The sequence below is a fragment of the Mastacembelus armatus genome, chromosome 7 (assembly GCF_900324485.2).
Source record: "Mastacembelus armatus chromosome 7, fMasArm1.2, whole genome shotgun sequence".
NCBI classification, from domain to species: domain Eukaryota; kingdom Metazoa; phylum Chordata; class Actinopteri; order Synbranchiformes; family Mastacembelidae; genus Mastacembelus; species Mastacembelus armatus.
This window is the reverse complement of record NC_046639.1, coordinates 6,891,401-6,912,889: the sequence shown is the minus strand read 5'-3', so window position 1 is coordinate 6,912,889 and position 21,489 is coordinate 6,891,401. Positions and strand designations below refer to the sequence as shown.

The 21,489-nt window shown below is 37.9% G+C and overlaps 2 protein-coding genes across 12 annotated transcripts in view; one reads left to right on the top strand and one right to left on the bottom strand.

Moving 5' to 3' along the window:
• The window catches only part of LOC113145263 (microphthalmia-associated transcription factor-like), a 27,763-nt gene extending 11,232 nt beyond the window's left edge, over positions 1–16,531 (top strand). For 4 of the 9 annotated variants that reach the window (XM_026331754.2, XM_026331752.2, XM_026331746.2 and 1 more), the window contains exons 2-10: positions 1,338–1,578; positions 9,355–9,570; positions 9,687–9,782; positions 10,297–10,414; positions 10,727–10,819; positions 10,926–10,982; positions 11,073–11,148; positions 12,302–12,449; positions 12,943–16,531. In XM_026331754.2, coding sequence (XP_026187539.1) covers positions 1,390–1,578; positions 9,355–9,570; positions 9,687–9,782; positions 10,297–10,414; positions 10,727–10,819; positions 10,926–10,982; positions 11,073–11,148; positions 12,302–12,449; positions 12,943–13,338 — 1,389 coding nt within the window. In that variant the 5' untranslated portion in view covers positions 1,338–1,389 and the 3' untranslated portion in view covers positions 13,339–16,531. The remainder of the gene's footprint in view (positions 1–1,337; positions 1,579–9,354; positions 9,571–9,686; positions 9,783–10,296; positions 10,415–10,726; positions 10,820–10,925; positions 10,983–11,072; positions 11,149–12,301; positions 12,450–12,942) is intronic. The other 5 variants (XM_026331753.2, XM_026331747.2, XM_026331751.2 and 2 more) reach the window with 3 other exon arrangements.
• On the bottom strand, positions 16,501–21,489 carry LOC113145264 (2-epi-5-epi-valiolone synthase-like). 3 transcript variants are annotated; one of them, XM_026331756.1, is made up of 6 exons: positions 21,455–21,489; positions 21,226–21,380; positions 18,824–19,460; positions 17,567–17,806; positions 17,084–17,336; positions 16,501–16,965 (listed from the first exon to the last, which is right to left on the bottom strand). In XM_026331756.1, exons 2-6 carry the CDS (start codon positions 21,330–21,332, stop codon positions 16,877–16,879), a joined length of 1,326 nt encoding a protein of 441 aa, XP_026187541.1. In that variant the 5' UTR covers positions 21,333–21,380; positions 21,455–21,489; the 3' UTR covers positions 16,501–16,876. The 3 variants fall into 3 exon arrangements, with proteins under 3 accessions (XP_026187541.1, XP_026187542.1, XP_026187540.1); XM_026331757.1 differs by lacking the exon at positions 21,455–21,489 and having other exon boundaries at positions 19,007–19,460; positions 21,226–21,417; XM_026331755.1 differs by lacking the exon at positions 21,455–21,489 and having other exon boundaries at positions 21,226–21,416.

The following is a 21,489-nucleotide window of genomic DNA, read 5'->3' as shown; positions in this document are numbered from 1 at the left end:
ACAGTCGCCCAAAGTCACACAGACAAAGGAATTATGCATATGAACAGTAAATCTGATTCTATGTATTGGCTGAACAAAGGAACTTGACAAAAAAGTAGCTGTTGGATTGAGAGAACCAAACGCCTGCAGTGCTTTGAGAGAACAAACTACAGCCTTTGTTGTACTGTAATTAACTCAATACACTGACTTGTTAATTGACCTATCCAGGATCAGAAATCAGATGCAGTAGCATTGTCTTCAGGGATGAATTGGACAGGTTGTCTTATTTGACTGTAGATACTTGATTGATTGATTGATTGGGTTTATTCAAGCTTATGAAGAAAAGTTTGTACAATGTTCACAGAGAAAAATACTTAATACATACATAGATATATACAGTGGTCAGAAAATGTGGCTTTAGCATATATTGAAGCATATTTTTGCTCTGGTGCAGGGTTGAGTGGGTGTGGTATCAGACAATGAGATTATATGCAGCTTTTGGGGGGAATTATGGTATGTTGAGGGCTCAACACCCACTAAATACGGTGCGGACCGAAGCTGTGTTTGACTCCACTGGCTAATTAGTGCGATTACTGCACAGCTGGATTGGCCAGACGTTTTATCAAAAGGATCACTCACTCGATGAAGGCTTCATCCCGACAACTTCTGCTTCAGCAGAGTCTCTCTATTTTAGTACTACAGGATTCTGTTGGGGGACAAGTCGTCTAAATTTAAGCGAGTGGCAAAACTTAAGCAACCTTTTATGAAACAAGTTCCTCTTTTTGTTTTTTGTAAAAAAAACAGCTTTGTGCTCTTCAGAATTATCAGATTAAAATAATTCACCTTTCTGAAACTACATTTTACAAGAGGCATTGACATTGATTTTGTAGTATCTATCTTTCTAAAACACTAGCTGCAACTAATAAGATTTTCATTTGCCACAAAAAGGGGGAAATCACTATTTCCCGCACATCAAAGTAGCATCTTAAGGCTGCCTGTTTTGTCTGAGCAGAAACCCAAATCTGTTTTATTGAATTTTTGTACTTTTCAGTTAATCAGCTAGTCACTGCAGCTATACAGTTAAGATTTTCTGTTTGATTGCCCTTCAATCATTCTGCTTTTATCATGTTAATCTTTTATTCCACTTGTCTTCCCTCCATCTCCTTCTGCCTTAACTACTAATCTTTCTTCTCTGTTGTCTCTTTTGCTTGACCTCTCATTCCTCACCTGGCCTCTCTCTACCCTCTCTGTTGTCACTGTCTCTTTGCCTCTGTATACCTCACCTTTCCAATCCTCTCTTTCCCTCTTTTTTTCCACATCCACATTCTCTCTGTCTCTGCTCATTCATCTGCCAACAGCAGCCCGTCGGGCCAGCACGGCTCTTCCAAGCCCCCGCTGAGCACCTCGGCCATGACATCACGCATCCTGCTGCGGCAACAGCTGATGCGGGAGCAGCTTCAGGAGCAGGAGCGGCGGGAGCAGCAGAGACAACAGGCCTCCCAGTACCCACAAAGCACAGCAGCCCAGACCCCTGCCATCAATGTCAGCGTCCCAGTCAGTTTACCACCTGCTGCACAGGTACCAATGGAGGTGCTGAAGGTAAGAAACAGGGGTTATAATATAATATGGTTTGTGATGGCAAGGCAAAAAGTGGGATTGTGGCACCATATATAATTATCAGGATGTCAAAATTATTATAGTATATGTATAGTTTCCACCCCTCTCAAATTAGAAGTTGTATGTGTCATTGTTACAGTCTGAGAGGTCCAGGCGGAGCTGTATTTATAGATTTTAGTGAGTCGTGTGTGGACAATCATGGTTTTACTATGACCGTGTAAAAAAAACTTAGGAGTGAGTGAAGTGTGTTAAAATGCGTATACGAGGATTATCTTTCCTGAGAGAATTTCTCTTTAATGCATGCTGTGCTTCCAACCATTTGGATTTAGCCATCTTTAATCCTATTTGCTCAGCTACAGTCACATCTTTTCATAGCTTTGATTCCCTGGCAGTCCTGTGGGACAAGAGACTGCTAAGATTTTCTGTGCGAGCACAGACCACTGTGTATAAGGGAACATTTTAACAAGGCAGTTTGGTGAGTTTTCATGTTTCTCTTCTGCATGGCGAACGCATGTAATTTTTAGGAAATATCTGTAGAAACATGTTGAGCTGTGTTGCGTTCTGCTGAGCATGCTTGTCACGGAGAATTTCTGGGTTATTGCTATTTTTATTTCCTTTTTTCTTGCATTTACCTTTGATTTGGTGATTTGAAGTGTACAAAATGATTTTAAGATTTGCACAGTACAAAGATTTGAAGCTTTTAAATGCCATGTCACTCCTGTTTCAGCTTTGTGTCTGTACGTTTTTAGAAAGTAAGTGTATGTGTAGTTTATGGTGGGAACACGTACATAGCCATTTATTTGCTGTGTTTATGTCTTCAATTTTTTTTTAAAGATTTTCCATTTGCCGAGACACCAAATAAGCTTTGAAATTTGACATTGAATTCCATGTGCTTCTTCAGCTTTTTTTGAAACACTCCCAAGTCTTTCCATTCTGACAAACATATGTGAACATCAGGGAATCTTTGTACAAGTATATAATTGCACTCGACATTTCAAGATCATGTAATATCTACAAATTTTTAATACCTGGATGTAAAAAATGGAATTTCATACATGCAGGTTCTCATCCCTTCATAACAGCTGTCATGAGGAAAATAGTAATAAAATACTGCATTCAGAAAGATAACATAACTGCTGTACATGCTGTACTGTAGGTAATAAACAGTTGTACAAAGGAGGTCTAAATGAGAATACTTTAAAGTTTTAATTGTATAACATCTCTGTAGAAAAGTATTAATGTACTGTGAGCTGTTGATTAATCTTTGTTGAACTAATTCCATCCACAACACATTCAGAGCTTTCATGGTTTACTTGTTTTATTCTGCTGCACTTTCATCACCCTGGATGTGTGTGGCATGGCCCAGGACACATACAGTATATTCATTGAAAACATTGCCCTCCTCATGCTGCGTAAACATTGCTTACTCTTCATAATCTGCTGTTCTTTGAGAGGTTTAGGATGCCCCCCCAAACCCTCAGCCTGTGTACAATACATCAAGTTAGAGTAATTTCACTGCTTTGGCGAGAGCTTACAGACATTCTTCATTGACTGAAGTCCTCAAATGAAAAAGCCGTTCCAGCTTGGTGCTGTTGAGCTGGGTTAACCTGCTCCCCTGTCTGTGGGTAGATTAGTAGATTGTGAGTCCACACAAAGCTCAGGGGTACCAGGCAGAGCTGCTGGACCTCAAAAAGTGCAAACATTAAGCTCAGATGAGTTTATCTAAAGACTGATTGGACCCTTAATTAACCAAGTGACCTCTGACCTTCTGGAGAATAAGTAAGGGATCAGTTTAGGGATCAAGACAAAGGCGAGCACAGCCTTACCACACACTGAACACTAATTCAGTGAAGAATGCTCGTAATTAGCTCCCATTGCTTTCTTTCCATGGCATATTTAAGAGAAAAACACTGCTTTGAAATGTATGTAGGATACCTTTCTAAAAGGGTTAAAATAATTTCTAGTTTTTTTGCAAAGAGTTTATGGTGCCATGAAAAGAACAAAGTACTCCTCAACCCTGTGCAAATTGTACATTTCTTTTGGATTATACACTTGTACCTCGTGACTGGTGTGTAGCAGAACATATACAAAGATTGCACGAAGATATTTCATCTCAGTTTTGATTTGTTAAATCAGTACAAGGAATTTTATTTTACCTTTAATCCAAACACAAGATTATTTGATAAACTCTGGCATAAAAATAAGTTTCTACTGGGCTATACATTTCATACCTGTAATTGTTCACAAAATTACACTTAAAACTGCTCAATAAATGTCAACACAATGATTTATTATTAGTTTTGTCAGCATTATATCTGTAGATTATGAGAGTGAAAATCTGCAAACTGGACCATCAAAACCTGTTTTTTAAGTGTTTATGTTAAGTTTAACATTGCATTTATGTAGAATTGGTACCTTGTCAAGCTTTTGCATAATAGCATGACAGTACGTCAGGGGTGAAGACCACAGGCTGCTCTGATGTAGCTGCTCACATTAGCATCACAGTTGTTGCCTGCAGGTTCCACAGAGCATGTTAGCAGCTTAACTGTGAGACAAAGTGGCCTATTCTTCCAGTCACGTAGCAAATGAGGGCATTCTAGTTAATGTATCCTGGTAGGACCATCATGGAATGCCCAAACCAAGCGAGTAAAAAAAACACAAATTATTGTTTGTCCTGCGTCCTCTCTCGGTACAGCAGAATGCTTTGTGCATGTGTCTGCAGTGTTTTGGACTCTTTGGGGGCTATGCTGCTGATCGCCTCAGGGGATGAGCGTTAAAAATGAGCTGATAAACAAGATGTCTTGTTTGCTGTGCTTGGAGATGATGAAGCTGCTAATGTCACAAACAGTGTATTTTGTTAGTGAACCTGTGAAAAATGGAGTTCCTGTCTTGTTTATAACCTTTTTTTCTGCCCTTGTACACAGTTTGATAAACTGAATGGTTAGTGTTTGTTATGTATCTTGCACCAATCCATATGAACACTACCACATTTAGACTCCTTATATATACTTTATATACACTGACAATGACCTAGCAGTAGAAGTTCAGTCTGTGTAGCTGTATTCACTTTGTAAATACACCATAAAAAGCAGCCTTATTCACAGATATTTTTTAGTCAACAGACCAATTCATTGTAACAAAATCTACAGTATGTAACTACAGTATTGACAAGGTCAGGGTGTTCTGGCTTGAGGTCCGTGTCCCTCAGGCGCTGTACAATGAACTTAGAGCGGTGAGATCATCTATTTATGTGTAATAATTGAGGAAATCCCTCGAAGCTTAAAGAGTTGAAGTTCACTATTGTATTGGACACAGAAAAGTGACACATCATCACATTTGAGAAGCTGGAACCAGTTCTGTCTTGTCATTTTTAATTGCACAATTAATTAATTACTGGATTATCTAAATATTTGCTCATTTATATTGATCAATTAATTTGACTTATCATTTTAGCTCTACACACAACACATCTGCAGGGATGGAATAATAGAGTTTAATAATACTAGGCGTATCTAGCTGTATTTTTAATGGAACATCTTCTACTTTTGCTTCTTCACTCAAATGTCCTTACTGGCCTCTTTGTCTCTACTCTAAGCATAAGAGTGTGTGTGACAGTTGTATAGGGCTCCTACAGTAATCCTTTGTACGGCTTTGTTTCTGTTCTGTAGACAGCAGTTCTGTGGCTATGTGAATTTACAAGAGGAGAGTCAGCATTTCTTTGTGTCTGTGCATAACAAAAACATTACTGTAAATGTATGGACTCTGCATTGGTTTCTAACCTTGTGGTGAATCTGAGCGTTCATGGGATGATTAATAGGAAGTTAGTATGTACGACATTAGACTGTATATATAGATAGTTAATACTATGAATTCATGTTGTTGTTCCAGCTACTTTATATACTGTTGAGTAGCTTAGTCCATTGGTGCTCAACCTAGGGTACGGCAGCATCTCACCGTGACTTGACCTGAAAGTCAAAAAGCAACAGATGAATAAAAAGCTTCCAAAGATATGAAACAGAAGTGATAAAAAGATATAACTATACCAGTATCTCCTCTTTCCTCATTTTTGTAGCTGTAAACCTAACCTTCAGTGATTCAGTGCAGGTTAAATAAAAGTTGCAGTTACTAAAACAACACAGATTTAGCTTTTTTCTCAAAACCAGCTGCTACAAAATGATTTTTTTTTTCCCTACACAGAAGGACAGTGCACTCAGTAATTATCAGGGTTAGCAGGAATTCCTGAAGTATTACAGCGATGGCAGGAACCAACCAATGAAAAGATTTTCTGATATATGTTTCCACCAAGCTAATATTAATTTCCATGTTATCGCAAGAAATGGTGGACAGTAAATTAAAAGATTCTACATTGATTGGTGTTCTGTTGGATGTGATTACAGAGGAATAAGTCCTTTAAAGAATCAATTAAAAAATAGCATTCAGATATTTTTACTTTTTTAATAGTGCCAGAGAATTTGACTAGATTCAGTCATCAACAGATTCATCAAACATCAAAATAACTGCAGCCCTGGAGGAACTTTTTTTTTTTTTTTTTCAGTGTCGCAAAGGGCTTCTCAATAAAACACAACATGAAGAGACCTAGGAGGACAGGCACAAAATGAGAGAGGATTAAAATGGGAATTTTAAAAAGTAAAAATATTACACTATTAATAAAGACATTAAAAAAAAGGATTTGAGGATTCTGTTAGGAACATTAATCCCATTCTTCGGCACTTCTGCCCAAAGCATGGTATCTTTCTTCATAATGACTCATTGATGTGCTGTAAATATGTCCCCCTCAGTGGTGGTTAGGTGGTCAGGTGGTTACAACCCTGTAATGATGATTTATAGCCCAAGGTGATCTCAGTCATACCTGCAGGATATACTGTGTGATGATGTACCTCACATGAGTATCCCCTCCAGAACAATGATTGTGTATGTGAACATAGATAAGGGGTTCTGAAAGAGTTTCTGTTCTGTTGAGAAGCCAAAGAATTTGACAGAATGTCAAATAATATGACCTGATACACAATTTTTTAATTTATTAGGAACATGTGTTTCATGCAATCCAGTACAAGACAAACAATAAACTCTACTGTCATATTTTTCAGTTTCAGTTTTTGTTGACATTGTTGGAAATATTATGTTTCGTAAAGGTGATGCACCTTTGGAAGAATATGATTTGTTTTCAAAAAACAAACTTACACACACAGAGACAAAAGCGCATGATGTATGATAACCCTTTACTTTGAAAAAAACAGGCCTATTTTTGTATATTTTACCCTAATTACTCACATGCTCAATCCATTTAAAAGTGGAGCACAATGGCCCTGATGTTTATGGTCCGCAATGAAAACAACTAGAACATTGATCCTGTGGAACCACTTTCTATTTACATAGACCTCTTCAATTTCTGATGGTGCAATAATTCTTTTATGTTCATAGCTGGCGTTTTGAGATTACTGTACTAATTATTTGCGTGATCACTCTGCTGATGGAAGATTGTGATAGACCTAAGTCATTGCTGCTGCACTGTTGCATTTTCCCAATACCTCATTTCTGACATTATGGCATGTTGTACTGGGTAGGTGATAAGATGAGATAAACTTTATTAATCCCTGAAAGGAAATTCAGGTAGTCGTGTAGGAAAAGTCATAGGTAGTAGTAAGTAACTGACAGCAAATAGTAAGTAACTGATATAAATGCATCTATAATAAGATAACAGCAAATTGTATTCCTGCACAATCTGTAATGTTTGATTAACTCACTGTCATTCAGAATTTCAAGCAAATGTCTTCTCCCTTTGACTTTCCAGCATTTTCTTCTCTGCTTAAGAAACTCCTGAGCTTCTTAAAAGTCCTCCTCCTTACTCCCAACAGTTCCACTCTAGGAGCTCTTTTAAGGGCTAAGATGCTTCATGAATAACTATTATCTTTACTTTTATCTACACTTTTAAGAGAAATTGTTGGAAACGGCCACAGTTCTAAGATTTTGTTTTAGGAATTGTGTCACTAGGAGCTAGGCTTTGTGCTAGAAATGTTCATGAATATGGCCCCTGAACATTAGAGGTATCATAACAATAAACCAACTGTCGCAACAGTTATATTGGGTTGCTTTAGAGTGTATAGGAACAAGTACCTAATAAAGTTGTTTGTATTTCCCAAAAGGTAAGTCATAAACTAGCTCACCAATTTACAACTCATTGTAAAAAGGAAGGAGTTTTCATAGGAAGAAGAAAATGTCAGAGACAAAGTTTGTCTAAAGCCTGGGGCATCCTCTGTTCCTTTAATGAATGCAAATTATTTAGGCTTAAACAAATATGTCAATTAAAAATAAACATACAGTTGTAGCCTGTTGTTCTGTTTTGTCTGTTGTTGCCAATTTGAAATTAAATTAAAACGACTTAGGAATTCACACCAAGTACTCACAGGGTTAAAAAAGCAGATGCAGCAAGCAGCAAAGTAACAGCCCCAGGCAGTTTTCAGTAAAAGAGGTGGGCTTGTCAAACAAAGACACTAACTGTTAGCGCTACATCCTGACATCAAGTGATACAACATAAAGGAATAATTTAAGATTTTACATAAAACAAAACAAAATTGAAAAGGCTCATTGTATTTTACTAAGTTTCCGTAACATGCGTAACTAATTACTTTTCTTGCCTTTTAAAAGATGAGCTGGATGTGCTTGTCTTCATACTCGCAGGCTTAGTCCTCTGGTTCAACCAAAAAGGAATCAGCTACAACACAGAACTTCTTACTTTAGATAGAATCTAAACACAAAAATCACCCTTTTTGTTTTGCTTTGTTTGGTTTTTTGTGGACATATCAGTTTACAATAAATGATGCTTGAGATGCTTGGATATCAACATTACGAGGTATGTTTAAAATGCATAGAGGGCACATAGAGGGTTTGTTTCTTAATTACCAGTCTACATGGAAAATACCATGACGTGGATCAGGCTAAATACTAACTAATTTACTCTCTCAACACAAGTAGACTTGTTGTTAGTATTATTATAGTATTGCCAATGTACGTAATATCTCTATGTCTATATCTACATGTTGTGATGAATTATTTACAGTGTCTGGATGTTATAAATGGCAGTATTTCTATATGATTGCATCAGAAAATGAGGAGATGAGAAGGTTTAATGAATCCAAATGTGTGCTGGAACGCAGCGGCTCCGCTCTGTTTAAAATGTATTACAGCTTTGACGAACACTGTTTGTGTGTTTGCCTGCAGTAGTTTCCCTAGATCATTAATACAGCATGGGGACTAATGATCCACAAAATCTAATTTATCCATAACTGAGCACCGTGGCAGCGGATGTGTGAGTAATTTTGTAACATGTCGATTCTGAATGTAGAAAAGCAGAAGTAATCGAACTGAAGAGAAATATGCAAAAAATGACTTCTGAGACTGAGATAACAACTCTTGACAAGTCTCAAAAGTAAAATGCATAATGCATCATGGGATTTGAAATCTGTGTCAGGTTTATTTAATATTATAGTCAGCTAAGACTTTGAGGTATATTTAGAGGTGTTTTCTAATCTAATAAAAAACTACTTTGTAGCAGCGATATTCAAAAACCATAAACTAGGACCAGAATTCCTTACAGTTCCTCCACTCTTTGAAAGTTCATTTGTATGATGAAGGTGCACTCCTGCCAATAATACATGTCTTATTTTTTTGTGATTTCTCTTCATGTTCCTGCCTTCCCATCCTGCTCTCTTGCCTTTCCTTTTCCCCTCGAAACAATAGGTCCAGACTCATCTGGAGAACCCAACCAAGTACCACATCCAGCGCTCCCAGCAGCAGCAGGTGAAGCGTTACCTGGGAAAGCTTGGCTCTCAGGCGTTAAGCTTGCCTTGCCCCAACCAGTCCTCTGACCACGGGGGCATGCCGCCAGGGCCGGGCAACAGCGCCCCCAACAGCCCTATGGCCTTACTGACCCTAAACTCTAACTGCGAGAAAGAGGTGAGGTCTTGTTTAGACTGCTTGTTCACAAACATACCAGACCTTTTTGCAATTTTGTGGTCTTTTACTTATTTAATCACAGTTATCTGCCCGTCCTTTGTATTATCTTGTTTTAGATGGATGATGTCATTGATGACATTATTAGTCTGGAGTCCAGTTACAGTGATGATATCCTTGGCCTGATGGACCCAGGACTTCAGATGGCTAACACGGTATGTGTGTGCATTCCATCATATCCTCCTCAGCACAGAACCTGCGCACAGGCAAAATACTTCATTCTTTTGAAGTTTACTGCATCAAGGTCTTTAATTTGGTGTGATGTGGAATAAAAATTTCATTATCTATAATACATCTTCTTTCTGAAAAAAAAAAAAACTAAATCTTGATCTTGTGTTTCACCCAATGAGCATCAGAGGTGCTAGGCAGGTTAGCATTTCCCCCTGTTTATAATCTTTGTGCTAAGCTAACCAGCTGCTGGATGTGACATCACATCTAACAGAGGGATACGAGAATTGTATCGCTCTTCGCCTGTAACTCTTGGCAAGAAGGTTTCTCAAAAAGCTGTCCTGTTTCTTTAACAGTGACATCATCTTTATTTGCCTAATATAACAACTCTTAAACCTTGGTCGGTGTTCAACAGGGTTCCATCATACACTTATCCTGTGATTCTGATTAGTGTCTGCACAAGCGGGAGGTGTGATCCTTGCCTTTGCTGTGTCCCCTCAGATCCCGGTGCCTGCTAACCTCATGGACATGTATGGGAATCAGGGTATGTCCCAACACAGTCTGCCCATCAGCAACTCCTGCCCTGCCAACCTGCCCAACATCAAAAGGGAATACTCTGGTAAGCAACACAATCTGTCACACCAAGAGACAAATGTAAAACTTAATAGACTGGCATGTGTCAAAAATCATCAGTGAGCTGTTAAAATTAACTTTATTCAACATTCAGCTACTTTTTGCACAGAAAACACGGAGGCTCTAACACTACATAAGAAGTTCCACTCTCCAGGCTTTTGTGCAGCTCATAATATAGCATTTTATAATTAGTCCAGTTCTTGCAACCTCATCTGCATGGGATGTTGACATGTTTGTCATTGTATTTGTGTTTATTTTGTCCATTTTGATATTGAAAGCAACATTATTTATCACATAGTTTCACAATCCCCGGCCATCATGCATATGCTCGATAAGTCTGGATCCTGTGGCAAGTTTGACAACTATCAAAGGCCTGAAGGGTTCCCTGTGGGTATGTCTGATAATTAGCTTCAAAATGCAGAAATTGGCTGCTTCACAATATGGATATATTTGTTCTGCACTGTGATTGTATTGATGGATCAAAACATGTTTCCCAGAAGCTGAGGTAAGAGCTCTGGCAAAGGAAAGGCAGAAGAAAGACAACCATAATTTAAGTGAGTTTTAATTACACTTTGTTAAGATATAAAAATACATTTTTAATGGTGTTTTGTCATGTTCATAATGTGGGTTTTTTTTTTCTATAGTTGAGAGAAGACGACGGTTTAACATTAATGATCGCATCAAAGAATTGGGGACTTTAATTCCAAAATCGAATGATCCGTAAGTTACCTATTTTATTTGCTCTCCATTTTTTCAAGCTGTACTTCTTATTAGAGACAGATTTGGAAATGATAATGCATGTCCTGACAACGAGTGTCATCAGTTGTTAATTAAAAAGTGGCATTTTGTGGGGAAAAGACGAAGTGTGGAATTGCAGATAAAAGCATTAGGAACAAAAATACGGTACCTACAGTACATGCTGAAAGTCCAGTCACCAGTCTAATTTAGGATGAGTAGCCAAGATAATGATGAAAAAAAAGGCAGAGAAAGAGATTTAATTTTTTTACTTTGGTGACAACCAACCACTGTTCAAAACACATTTTTCCACATGTCCATATGTACTGAAAGAATTAGTGGCTCCTTTCCTAAATTAATAAAATGGAAGAAATCCAAGACTGAATCTGTAGTCATGTGCAAAAATAGTAAAAGTTTATCTGCAGCTGACATGAGGCAGTCACAGTGAGCTAAGTCAGCATCTTCAGAGTTACTGCTTTTAGCACAAAATCCCTTCTTTGTCATTATTATCCATCTTCAGCAGCTAATCAAGGGAAAGTTGTCTGAGGAAACACAAGGAATTTTGTGTGAAACATCTTAAGTTACCCACCTGACTTCTTTAACTCACTGTGAAATATGCATGTTGGTTTTAGCAGAACTTTTCTGTGGATTTTTGTCCCTGTCTTACAATGACATGGCATGGAAGTTTGTTTTATGGCAATCCTGAAAATATCAAGTAATCGAGCTGGGTGCTCCACCCACACTTGCATATTTACATACACACAAACTAAGAGACTGCCTTTCCCAAATAAACAGGGCTTTACACAGTTACATATCATAAAAAGCAAACATCCCTATGACTGCTTATGCTCTTAATGATCCCTGCATGCATCCATTTCATTTGCAGCACAATGTTCTAATAACTTCATCTCACCTCTGTGATTCAGGAGCGGCTATGGTTATTATTCTCTTATGTCTCTTGTTTTTTGTCTGAGCAGGCTTAAATGTCAGTGGCTGGCCTATAATAGCAGACCAAGTCTAATGAAAAAATATATATTAAGGTCTTTCCCTTTTGGGATCCCATTTTGCTGAATGACTGACATCAAAACTGTAGGATCTATATAGGATGCAAGGATAATGGCTTCTCTGTCTCTTTCAGAGACATGCGCTGGAACAAAGGCACCATCCTGAAGGCATCAGTGGACTACATCAGGAAGCTACAGCGAGAACAGCAGAGAGCCAAGGAGCTAGAGAATCGTCAGAAGAAGCTGGAGCATGCCAACCGACATCTAATGTTGAGGATACAGGTAAACACGTTTTCACAAAGCAGCATTTAGAAAGTCAAGTCACAGACTCAGAGTCATAAACTGATAATAAAAAGAAATAAACAGCCTGTGTCATACTCAGAGTGTAAAGGGATTGTCAGTGGAGGGTTTCATCGGAGTCCTACCTATAACCCCACCTCAGGAGAAATTAATGAACTTTTACGACATATACATACATATACATATATATATATATATATATATATATATATATATATATATATTTATATTTATATTTATATTTATATTTATATTTATATTTATATATATACTTTGAGGCACAGTCACAGTCACGGTAATATTAAGTAAGACACCAGCATTAGCCATCTCTGCTAACCAGTTTAATGGTTAACCAATTTCAATGGAAGCCAGCAAGTGAAAAGATTAACTGCAAACGATTTGACTGTGACAGAGACTATGAGAAAAGTAAAAGTGTATTGGTATGTCTCTCTGTCTCTTTCTCACTGGTTTGCAGGAGTTAGAGATGCAGGCCCGGGCTCACGGGTTAGCCATCACATCCTCAGCACTCTGCACTGCTGAACTCGGGACCCGCACCATCAAACAGGAACCTGCCCTGGAGGACTGTCACCAGGACCTTTACACCCTTCACCCCCAACACCAACACCACCCTGCTTGCACTCCTGAACCACCCGGCAGCCTGGAGCTAAACGAAGTCCACTCCAACTTCCAAGAGGGCCACTACAGCACTCACAACAAGCCGGGCTCCAAACTCAACGACATCCTCATGGAAGACACCTTATCACCGGTGAGAGGGGGGGACCCTTTGCTCTCGTCCGTTTCCCCAGACACCTCAAAGGACAGCAGCCGAAAGAGCAGTGTAAGCATGGATGAGAATGAGCAGGGCTGTTAGCACCCTCTACTGGAAGACGCCTCACCTGCATGTCCAACCCCGCCATTCTGCTGCAAGTGTTCTTGTCAGTAGCTAACTCACTCTCAGCTGCTGGAGAGGCTTTCTCCTCTTCATGTTATTTGTTTGTTGTGGTCTATTCCCCCCTGCCCCCACACCCCTGTTTACATGTATTGAAACTTTTTCATTCAGATTTTTTTCTTATTTTATGTGATATCTTTGTCTTTTAATGGCCTAAACCTTGATTTCAAGGACTGATTTTAAAGTATATTTGCTTTAATCAATACTTTGATGACAATGAGTTAGTTTTTATATTTTAAAAGATATGCATTATCTTTGGATAGAGGCAAAATTGTGTTTATTTCTATTGATTCCAAAGAATCTAGGGAAGTTATGAATCATGGTCAGAAATGTAGACATTTTGTGGTGAGATGAACACTGCATTTTGAATCACTAGCAATAATAGAAGAAAAAAAATCTATTTATTACTGTAGTGCTTTACACTCCTTGTGTCTTAGATTGAACTTGAATGTGCCAATGCCTTATTGAGATGTGTATACATCAATGTTGTATTGCTATGCACATGTTTGGCTGTTAGGTGTGTCTTCCAATTGAAATTTCTTCCTTGAAATATGAATCATTATAGTATTTATTACTATGTAAACAGGAATCTACATACACATTCCCCTGAAAATGAATTTATTTATTTAAAAAAAAAGGCTTTTTAAAAAAGCCCGAGATACTGAGATAATAAATAAGAGCACATTATTAAATTAAATCTAAAGTTAGAATGTCTCCCTCAAGACAATTAGAATGAACAAAATCAGTTTTGGTGATGGCTAATGTCAGTCTTTTATTCAGTGTCGTATTGAGCAACATGCTGCACAACAACTCAGCAGAGAGGAAGGTCCAGTTTCACCACACGTTTCATCATGCATCCTTTAACCATCCAGTGCTGACTGACCCAGCAGTGTGTACCAGTATATTGCCAACACATTCCTCAATGCCAAAACCAATAAAATACTATAGTAAACAGCAAATTAAACAAAAGCAAAGATTTTTTATATAATGCAAAATCCAAAAATTGTAGAATCTTATCTTAAATCAATAATAAGGCAATGGATGCCCTGCCATGTCGTAGCTGATTTCACTGAACAGATCTGATTATTGATACAGGCTACAAACCTGAAATATATGATTGATGTACAAATGATAAATCAGTGTTTATTGTATTTTTGTCTGTAGTGATCAGACTAACGGAACTGGTAAAACTGCTACTATTTCAGCACACTCAGTGTATGGTAATATTTCAAATGTGTTGATACAAGTGCTCTCAGTTTTTATAATTGTCCATCCATTTCCTAAATTATTATTTTGTTTTTTTACAACACTGCAGTGATATTTCACATTTGGGATGATTTTTTAAACCATTATGTGAACATTTGTATTGCAAAGGAGTATAAGGAGACTGCTTTGGAATTTTGTATGAAATGCATGACATTGTCAGAACACTGAAACATGATTTGTGGTTTGTTGGCCTTTTTTTTTTTTTTTTTTTTTTTTAAATCTAAGCATTAACTATTATACTTGGCTTTTCATAGTGTAAGATTGTAGATTCTTTATGGTGTATGGTTGTTGTATATTTCTGCAGTTTTCAACAGTTGTAGCACATTTCATAAATATGCCTTTGTTTATAATTACCTGCCATACATTGAGAGCCCTGTTACAGCACAGCCCCCATTTTGTTAAACTATGCAATGGTTGAAGTTGTGCCTGTAGAGCAGCATCTTGTGTTGACAATGTGATCTCCTTATTAATATGTCTAGAACATTTTCATAGCAATTATCTTTTTTAATTGATTTAAGTGCCTTACAGTCATTTTTGTTACCCTATAAAGGTTAATTTTACTGATGTTTAAGCTGGTGTTTGCTGCTTCATGGATTAACCTGAAGAGTGCAGTAGTGCAGTAGGGCCTTTTATCAGTACAAGACTTAGACCCAAGAACTGCAATAAAAGGTTTGCTTTTGTGGAACCCCAAAGTGTTCAGTGTTAAATGAATAAAGCCACCATAAAATAAAGATAGGATAAAGATAAGCTGAGCAAAATATATAAACCAATACATTCTGAAAAAAAAATTAATAGCATATTAAAATCAATCATAATTAAATGTTGTTTTTTTTTGCTGTTACTTCCATAGTTGTTTATGTATTTACATATTGTTTGACCTATTCTAATTATTATTTTTTTTAATTATGTCATATTTATTTATTTATAATTGAACACTTTGGGGATTCCAAGTTGTAGTGAATATTAAGCATCTTCTGAGACTAGCATGAATGTAGTTCACAGCAACAACTGCCAAAAGGTGTTGCCAAAATCTAATATGAAGTAAGTCTAAGATATTAGCAGCTACAAACAGCTTGACTGATGCTGTTTTGTTAGTGTTTCTTCTTCATAATTACAAGCAATACCTATAACATAATGGCAATCAGGGGATAAGTAAAATGCCAACAGGTGACGGACATTGTGAAAGGTTATTTGTGATTATGAAGTTGGAAACAATTCACTAAAATCTTAACACAAGATTCACTGAATAGCTTTTCCCACAGCTTTCAGCAACAACTAATGAATATCATACCTTACAACTAAATGCTCTGGTGAAGTTTAATATGTGGATCTTGATTTAAGATGATTTTATGGTAGGTGGAGCGCATCTTCAGTGGGCTGCAAAATAGTCCTCACGGTCACATCGATCCCAGGGTCAGAGCCTTAACAGTGCAATACACACAGGCCTATAACATCACCCGTTGGCTGAACCCAGATCAGCTGTTTTAATGGAAGAGATAAATCATCTTAACTCTGAAATGGGATTGGTTAGAATGAATAGTGGTGGCAGCACTTAATTTAAAACCATCACTATGACTGATGTCTCATAATGAATCTCCCAGCTGTTTTAATTATTATGGCACACTATGGGTAAACCACTAATGTTAGGTGAGTTTAGACTGCTACGCTCGTTCTCATTCCTGTGGGTCACACAGACATCGTTGTGTTGCTACTGTTCTTATTGTTACAGTTTAGATGAGATGAATGTAGCAATAGTTACTGTAAGCACTGGTTTCTGATTAATGAACATAAACTCATTGGTACTCTGTGGAAATGATGTGAGAAATATTAAAAGCTTTATTTGAATGTTGGTAGAGTTTGTGTTTTACTTCCACAAGACTATGTACTACTAGGTGTAAACACTATACAAACCTTTACTGAATGGTTTCATCACAGACTTCAATGTAGATGTAAGCAGATATAAGGACATATAAAAGTGTTTATTACTGCACAGTATTTGTGCAATTATTGCAATTACTCCTATGAAGACATTTTATAGTTTTTATATTATTATACACAGGAGGTAGTACAATAATAAATACCCATGCTTACAATAATGTTTGTTATGAACTATTTATGAAATGTTTATATTCGTCTTATAAATTAACTAGTGGTTTGAAAAGTAAATAATATTGTGTTAATTGGAATAATATTTTCATTTGTTCCCAGAGGAAGCAAGCTCAGCAGTCCATTTCTGGTAAGCTTGGCAAAGGACATTATCGCCAATCATGTCATGAAAGATTTCTATAAATAAAAAAAAAAAAAAACAAAAAAACGTAATTAGCATAATTAGTGTCACAGAGAAATTACACTTTGTCTATTTGCTAAGCTAAAAATAGGTTTTTTAAGTCTATTATTATACCTGCACGTCCCAGTCCTGTTGGGAGAGGCATCCTCAAAGAGCCAGCAGAGTGTTTGAGACGCTCATTGAGGGATTTCTGCACCAGAGGCAGGGTGCACTCCTGGTGCCACACAGGCAGCTCCAGGCCCAGCATGCACTGGATAATGCGGTACTTCTCATCTGCTGTCAGCAGCCCCCTCTGGTGGGCCACATAGACCATGAAAGACATGTCTATGTTGACTGCTTCCCCATGAAGCAATGTTGGCAGCACTGTCTGTGCAATCACAAAAGTTGGATATGGTTAAACATGAATTAAAATGTGAAACTATTTAAAATACCTTTATTAATTTGTCACATTATAACTGTTTGTGTTTCTAATTAGATAAATGATAAATAATCATATAAAGAAGTTATTGCACAGTTTGCAGACTCTTTAGGCAAGTTCATGGAGATCTCCATGACTTTTTATCTATAAAACAAATACAGTAAAAACTACTTCTCGACCATTTCTAGTTCAGGGCTGATGAGGTGGCCAAAATCCACCAGCCTATCCAGATCATCCTCCCACAAATTAGGAGCCAGTTCCTCCAGCATGGTTTCTATGGCAATACGGGTTGATGCTGTTGCGCTGTCTTCCAGCTCAACACCACTGTCACTCTCACAGGACTGCAACTTAGAGAGCAGCAGCTTTCTGCCCTCAGCCTCCAGCAGCTCAAATAGGCCATGGTGCTTCATCAGAGCCATCTATGGTAAGATTGGAGCATTACAGTGATTAGCTGGAGATAAATAGAAGAATGTCATAATAATGAATCATATGCATTTGGTTTCAGTACAATGTGCTTTGAATCAAACTTTAGGTCTGTGATTTTTTTTTCCAAAGAATGTTAACTAACATAGGAAACATTTTAAAAGCACTCACTTTTGCATATTAAAAATAAAGAATATGTGAAAGTGAATATTTATGCTTTTGTTAGTTGCATATTGAACCATGACTGGCTTCCAAACTAGCTGTGATGTCACAAAGTCATGCTGGTACGTGCAGGTACAGGTCTCTAAAGTGAGCACAGAGAAACTTTCCTCCTTCAGCAGATGATTCTGAAAAGAACCTTCTGGTGTCAAACACAGTGATGCTCAAACACTGAAGTGATGTAACAATAAGCAAAAGACACTTGGGAGGAGGGGGCTTTAAAGTTTTTATTCATGCACCACACCATCTGTCAGCAGATTGAGTCAGTAGAGACACGATTTCCAACAGGTCAAAAAGAGCTCTGGCTGTTGAGGAATAATAATTCATGTAACAGTGTGCAAGAGAGTTAATGTGTCTATCTTTGGAAAGTTGTAGCTTGAGAAGTGTCAGGCCAGCTGACCTTTTTGTTGCAACATGAAACTACCAATGCTTGCGTCTACCATGCTGTGCTCTGTGGGATTGTGCAACTTACTGTAGATGCAACAAGGCAGTGGAAGTTTCCATTGTTAATGAGAAAGGTTCCAGATTGATGAAGTTCTCTGAAACATGCTAAATAAATACATGCATAAACCAAATTCACTAAGAAAAAGGTGCTTGGAAAAAATTTCCATACATAATCACACATTTCTTTTCTCAGCATAATCATTTACCTATGTCTGCCTAATAAAGGAAGCCAGTCTGAAAACCTTTGTTGTACTTTCAATATATATTTTATACACTTATTAATGAGCTATCACATGCAAGCCCATCAGGACAATCACTCTTTCGATCTCTGATCATGCAGTGATAAGCACCTTTAACATCTCTGCCATCCCATTAGAGATCTGACGTGGTGGGAGGGTTTGGAAGAACGAGCGATCTAAAAATGTTGCCACGGGGGGGACATAACTTCCCAGCTTGTTTTTCCCACCAGCAAAGTTGACCCCTGTTTTTGCCCCAACACTGGCATCAACATAAGAAAGTAAAGTGGTTGGCACCTTAATGTACGGAGTCCTCCGACGATAGAGAGATGCCGCCAAACCCACCACATCCAGACAAACCCCGCCACCAATGGCTATGATTGGCTCAGAGCGCCTGTCAATACCAAACTGATGAATCTCCTCCAGGATCTTGGTCACTAACTCCAGACACTTGTTCTCTTCAGTGGTGGGCAGAGGTAGCATCCTGTAAACAACCTCTCTGGACTCAAAGTACTGAATAAGCTGGGAACCATACAGCTGGTTGACAGTTTCATCAATGACAACAAAACGTTTTACAGGTTTAGAGTTATTTATGGTGCCTTTAAGTTCTTCTTCTTCTTCTCCTACATGACCCCAGAGCAATGTGTCATTTTTGGGATCCAGTATGTTTTTGCTCTGAATGACTCTGTAGGTGAATACAATGGGGCTGACCACTGTCCAGCACACTCCATGGTCTGACTTGTTCTCATAGCTGAAAATCATTCACAGCAGGGAAAAAAAAGGAGGTTATACTTCAGTGTAGATTCTCAGTTGTCCAGGGAAAGTTATCTAGAGATTGAGTCATGGCAACTGGACTTTCAGTTCTTTAAATATGATGGACTCATTCTGATTCCCCAACAGTCTGCAGAACCTGCAGAGTCTGTCATTCCTGAGAACCTCCTGCTGAGTGAGACCAGATTCCAAAACAAAAGAGGAGCAATGTGGTGTGTGCTGTCCAGTGTAAGGAAAAATGCTCAGAACTCTACATTGGAGAAACCAAACAACCATTCAGCAGGAGGATGGCCCAGCACAAGAGGAGCAGCTCCTCAGGACCACAGTCAGCTGTGCACCTCCATTTAGAGGAATCAGGACACTCTTTTGAAGACAGTGAAGTACACATTCTGGACAGAGAAGATAGATGGTTTGAGAAGCTATCCATGTCCAAGTGGAGAAACCCTCTCTCAACAGGGGTGGAGGACTCAGACATAATCTGTCTTCAATCTACCAGGCTGCTCTTTCAACTGTTCCCAGGAAATTAAGGAACAAACCCAATGTTTCTCAGGAACGACAGACTCTGCAGGTTCTGCAGACTGTTGGGGAATCAGAATGAGTCCATCATTAGACCTTAATGACCCTCTTCTGAGCTCACCCCTTTGGTCACTTAACGAGCCTATTCAGACCAGGTGTAAAGTGAAACCAACTCAGGGGCGTGGACTAACGACTCTCACCTGCTTTGCTTAGATCACTGAGCCTCCAAGGTGGAGTGAAACCAACCTGGGAAATAAATTTGGAGGTTCCCGTCCAGACTCTCTCAGACTGATGAAGCCACTTGGATGGGTGGTGAAACGTTTCACCTGAAAGTCCAGTTGCCATGACTCAACTTCTAGATAGGAGGTTATACTGTAGCTGCAGTTCAAGTTTGTTTCAGTGTTGAGCTGGTGAGGGACTAAAAAAAACACTGTTCAAATTGTACCTCACAGTGTATCTGAGGTGAAAAGTAACACATTTTTGGTCTACATTTACTTAAATACAAGAAATATTATCAATTTAATGCATTATTACATAGCAGATTCAACTACCAAGAAGAAAGCAGGTTAAATAAACTAATACCAAATACAATGCAATATGCTGCTTATATGATAATATATTAATAATCAAAAATACAAAAATAGACTAACAATAGCTATTTAGTATAAGTAATTATATTACTGATATGACTGTAAATTTTATTAAAATCCTAAAGTACTAAAATAAAAAATTCAATGTAAGACTGTTAGTTGTACTTAGTCGTATAGTCTAATATTCATGTATACTGTTCCAGCACTGCTGTACATGTTTCACATATGAGCGACCTCAGACGAAAATAGAAAAGTATTTCACCTCTCCCAGCACATGGAGCATACTAATGAACAAATAACCACAGAGCGTACAGTGTAGTGATCATACAGTGCAGTCAGGGAAGGGGAACAATTTCAAATTTCAAGAAAGAATATAATTATATGAATTACATTAATATAATTAATGATTATATCAAGAAGGCATGACTTCAGTTTGCTTTGTATGTTATTTGATTTCTGTAACAGCCTAATTCAATTCATTTAAACTGACATTTAAAATGAAGCAGTAAACATTAAAGCTTAAAACTCCAGTATATACAGTATATAACAGTCCATACCACAGAAATTGTTCCTTATAATAAATTACAAACACAAATTCCTGTAATGCATGTCATCAGTCTCTTTACATCCATTACTTACATTTTAGCATCTGATAACTTTCCCTGTGCTGACTGGCACCGCTCAGTCTGTCTGACCCATGTTCCTTTCACTTGGACCAGATTAAATTTGGAGTTATTTGAAAGCATGCTCCCAGAGTGCCGGCCTGCCAAATGTCTTCAGCCTAGTGTGTCACGCTTTGTGGAGAGATACCGGAAACATAAAGCATCAGTGACGTGAACGTAATCAACCTATATAACCATCCACATACCTGCTCTTCCATGTTGGTATCTGACTACGTGCTCT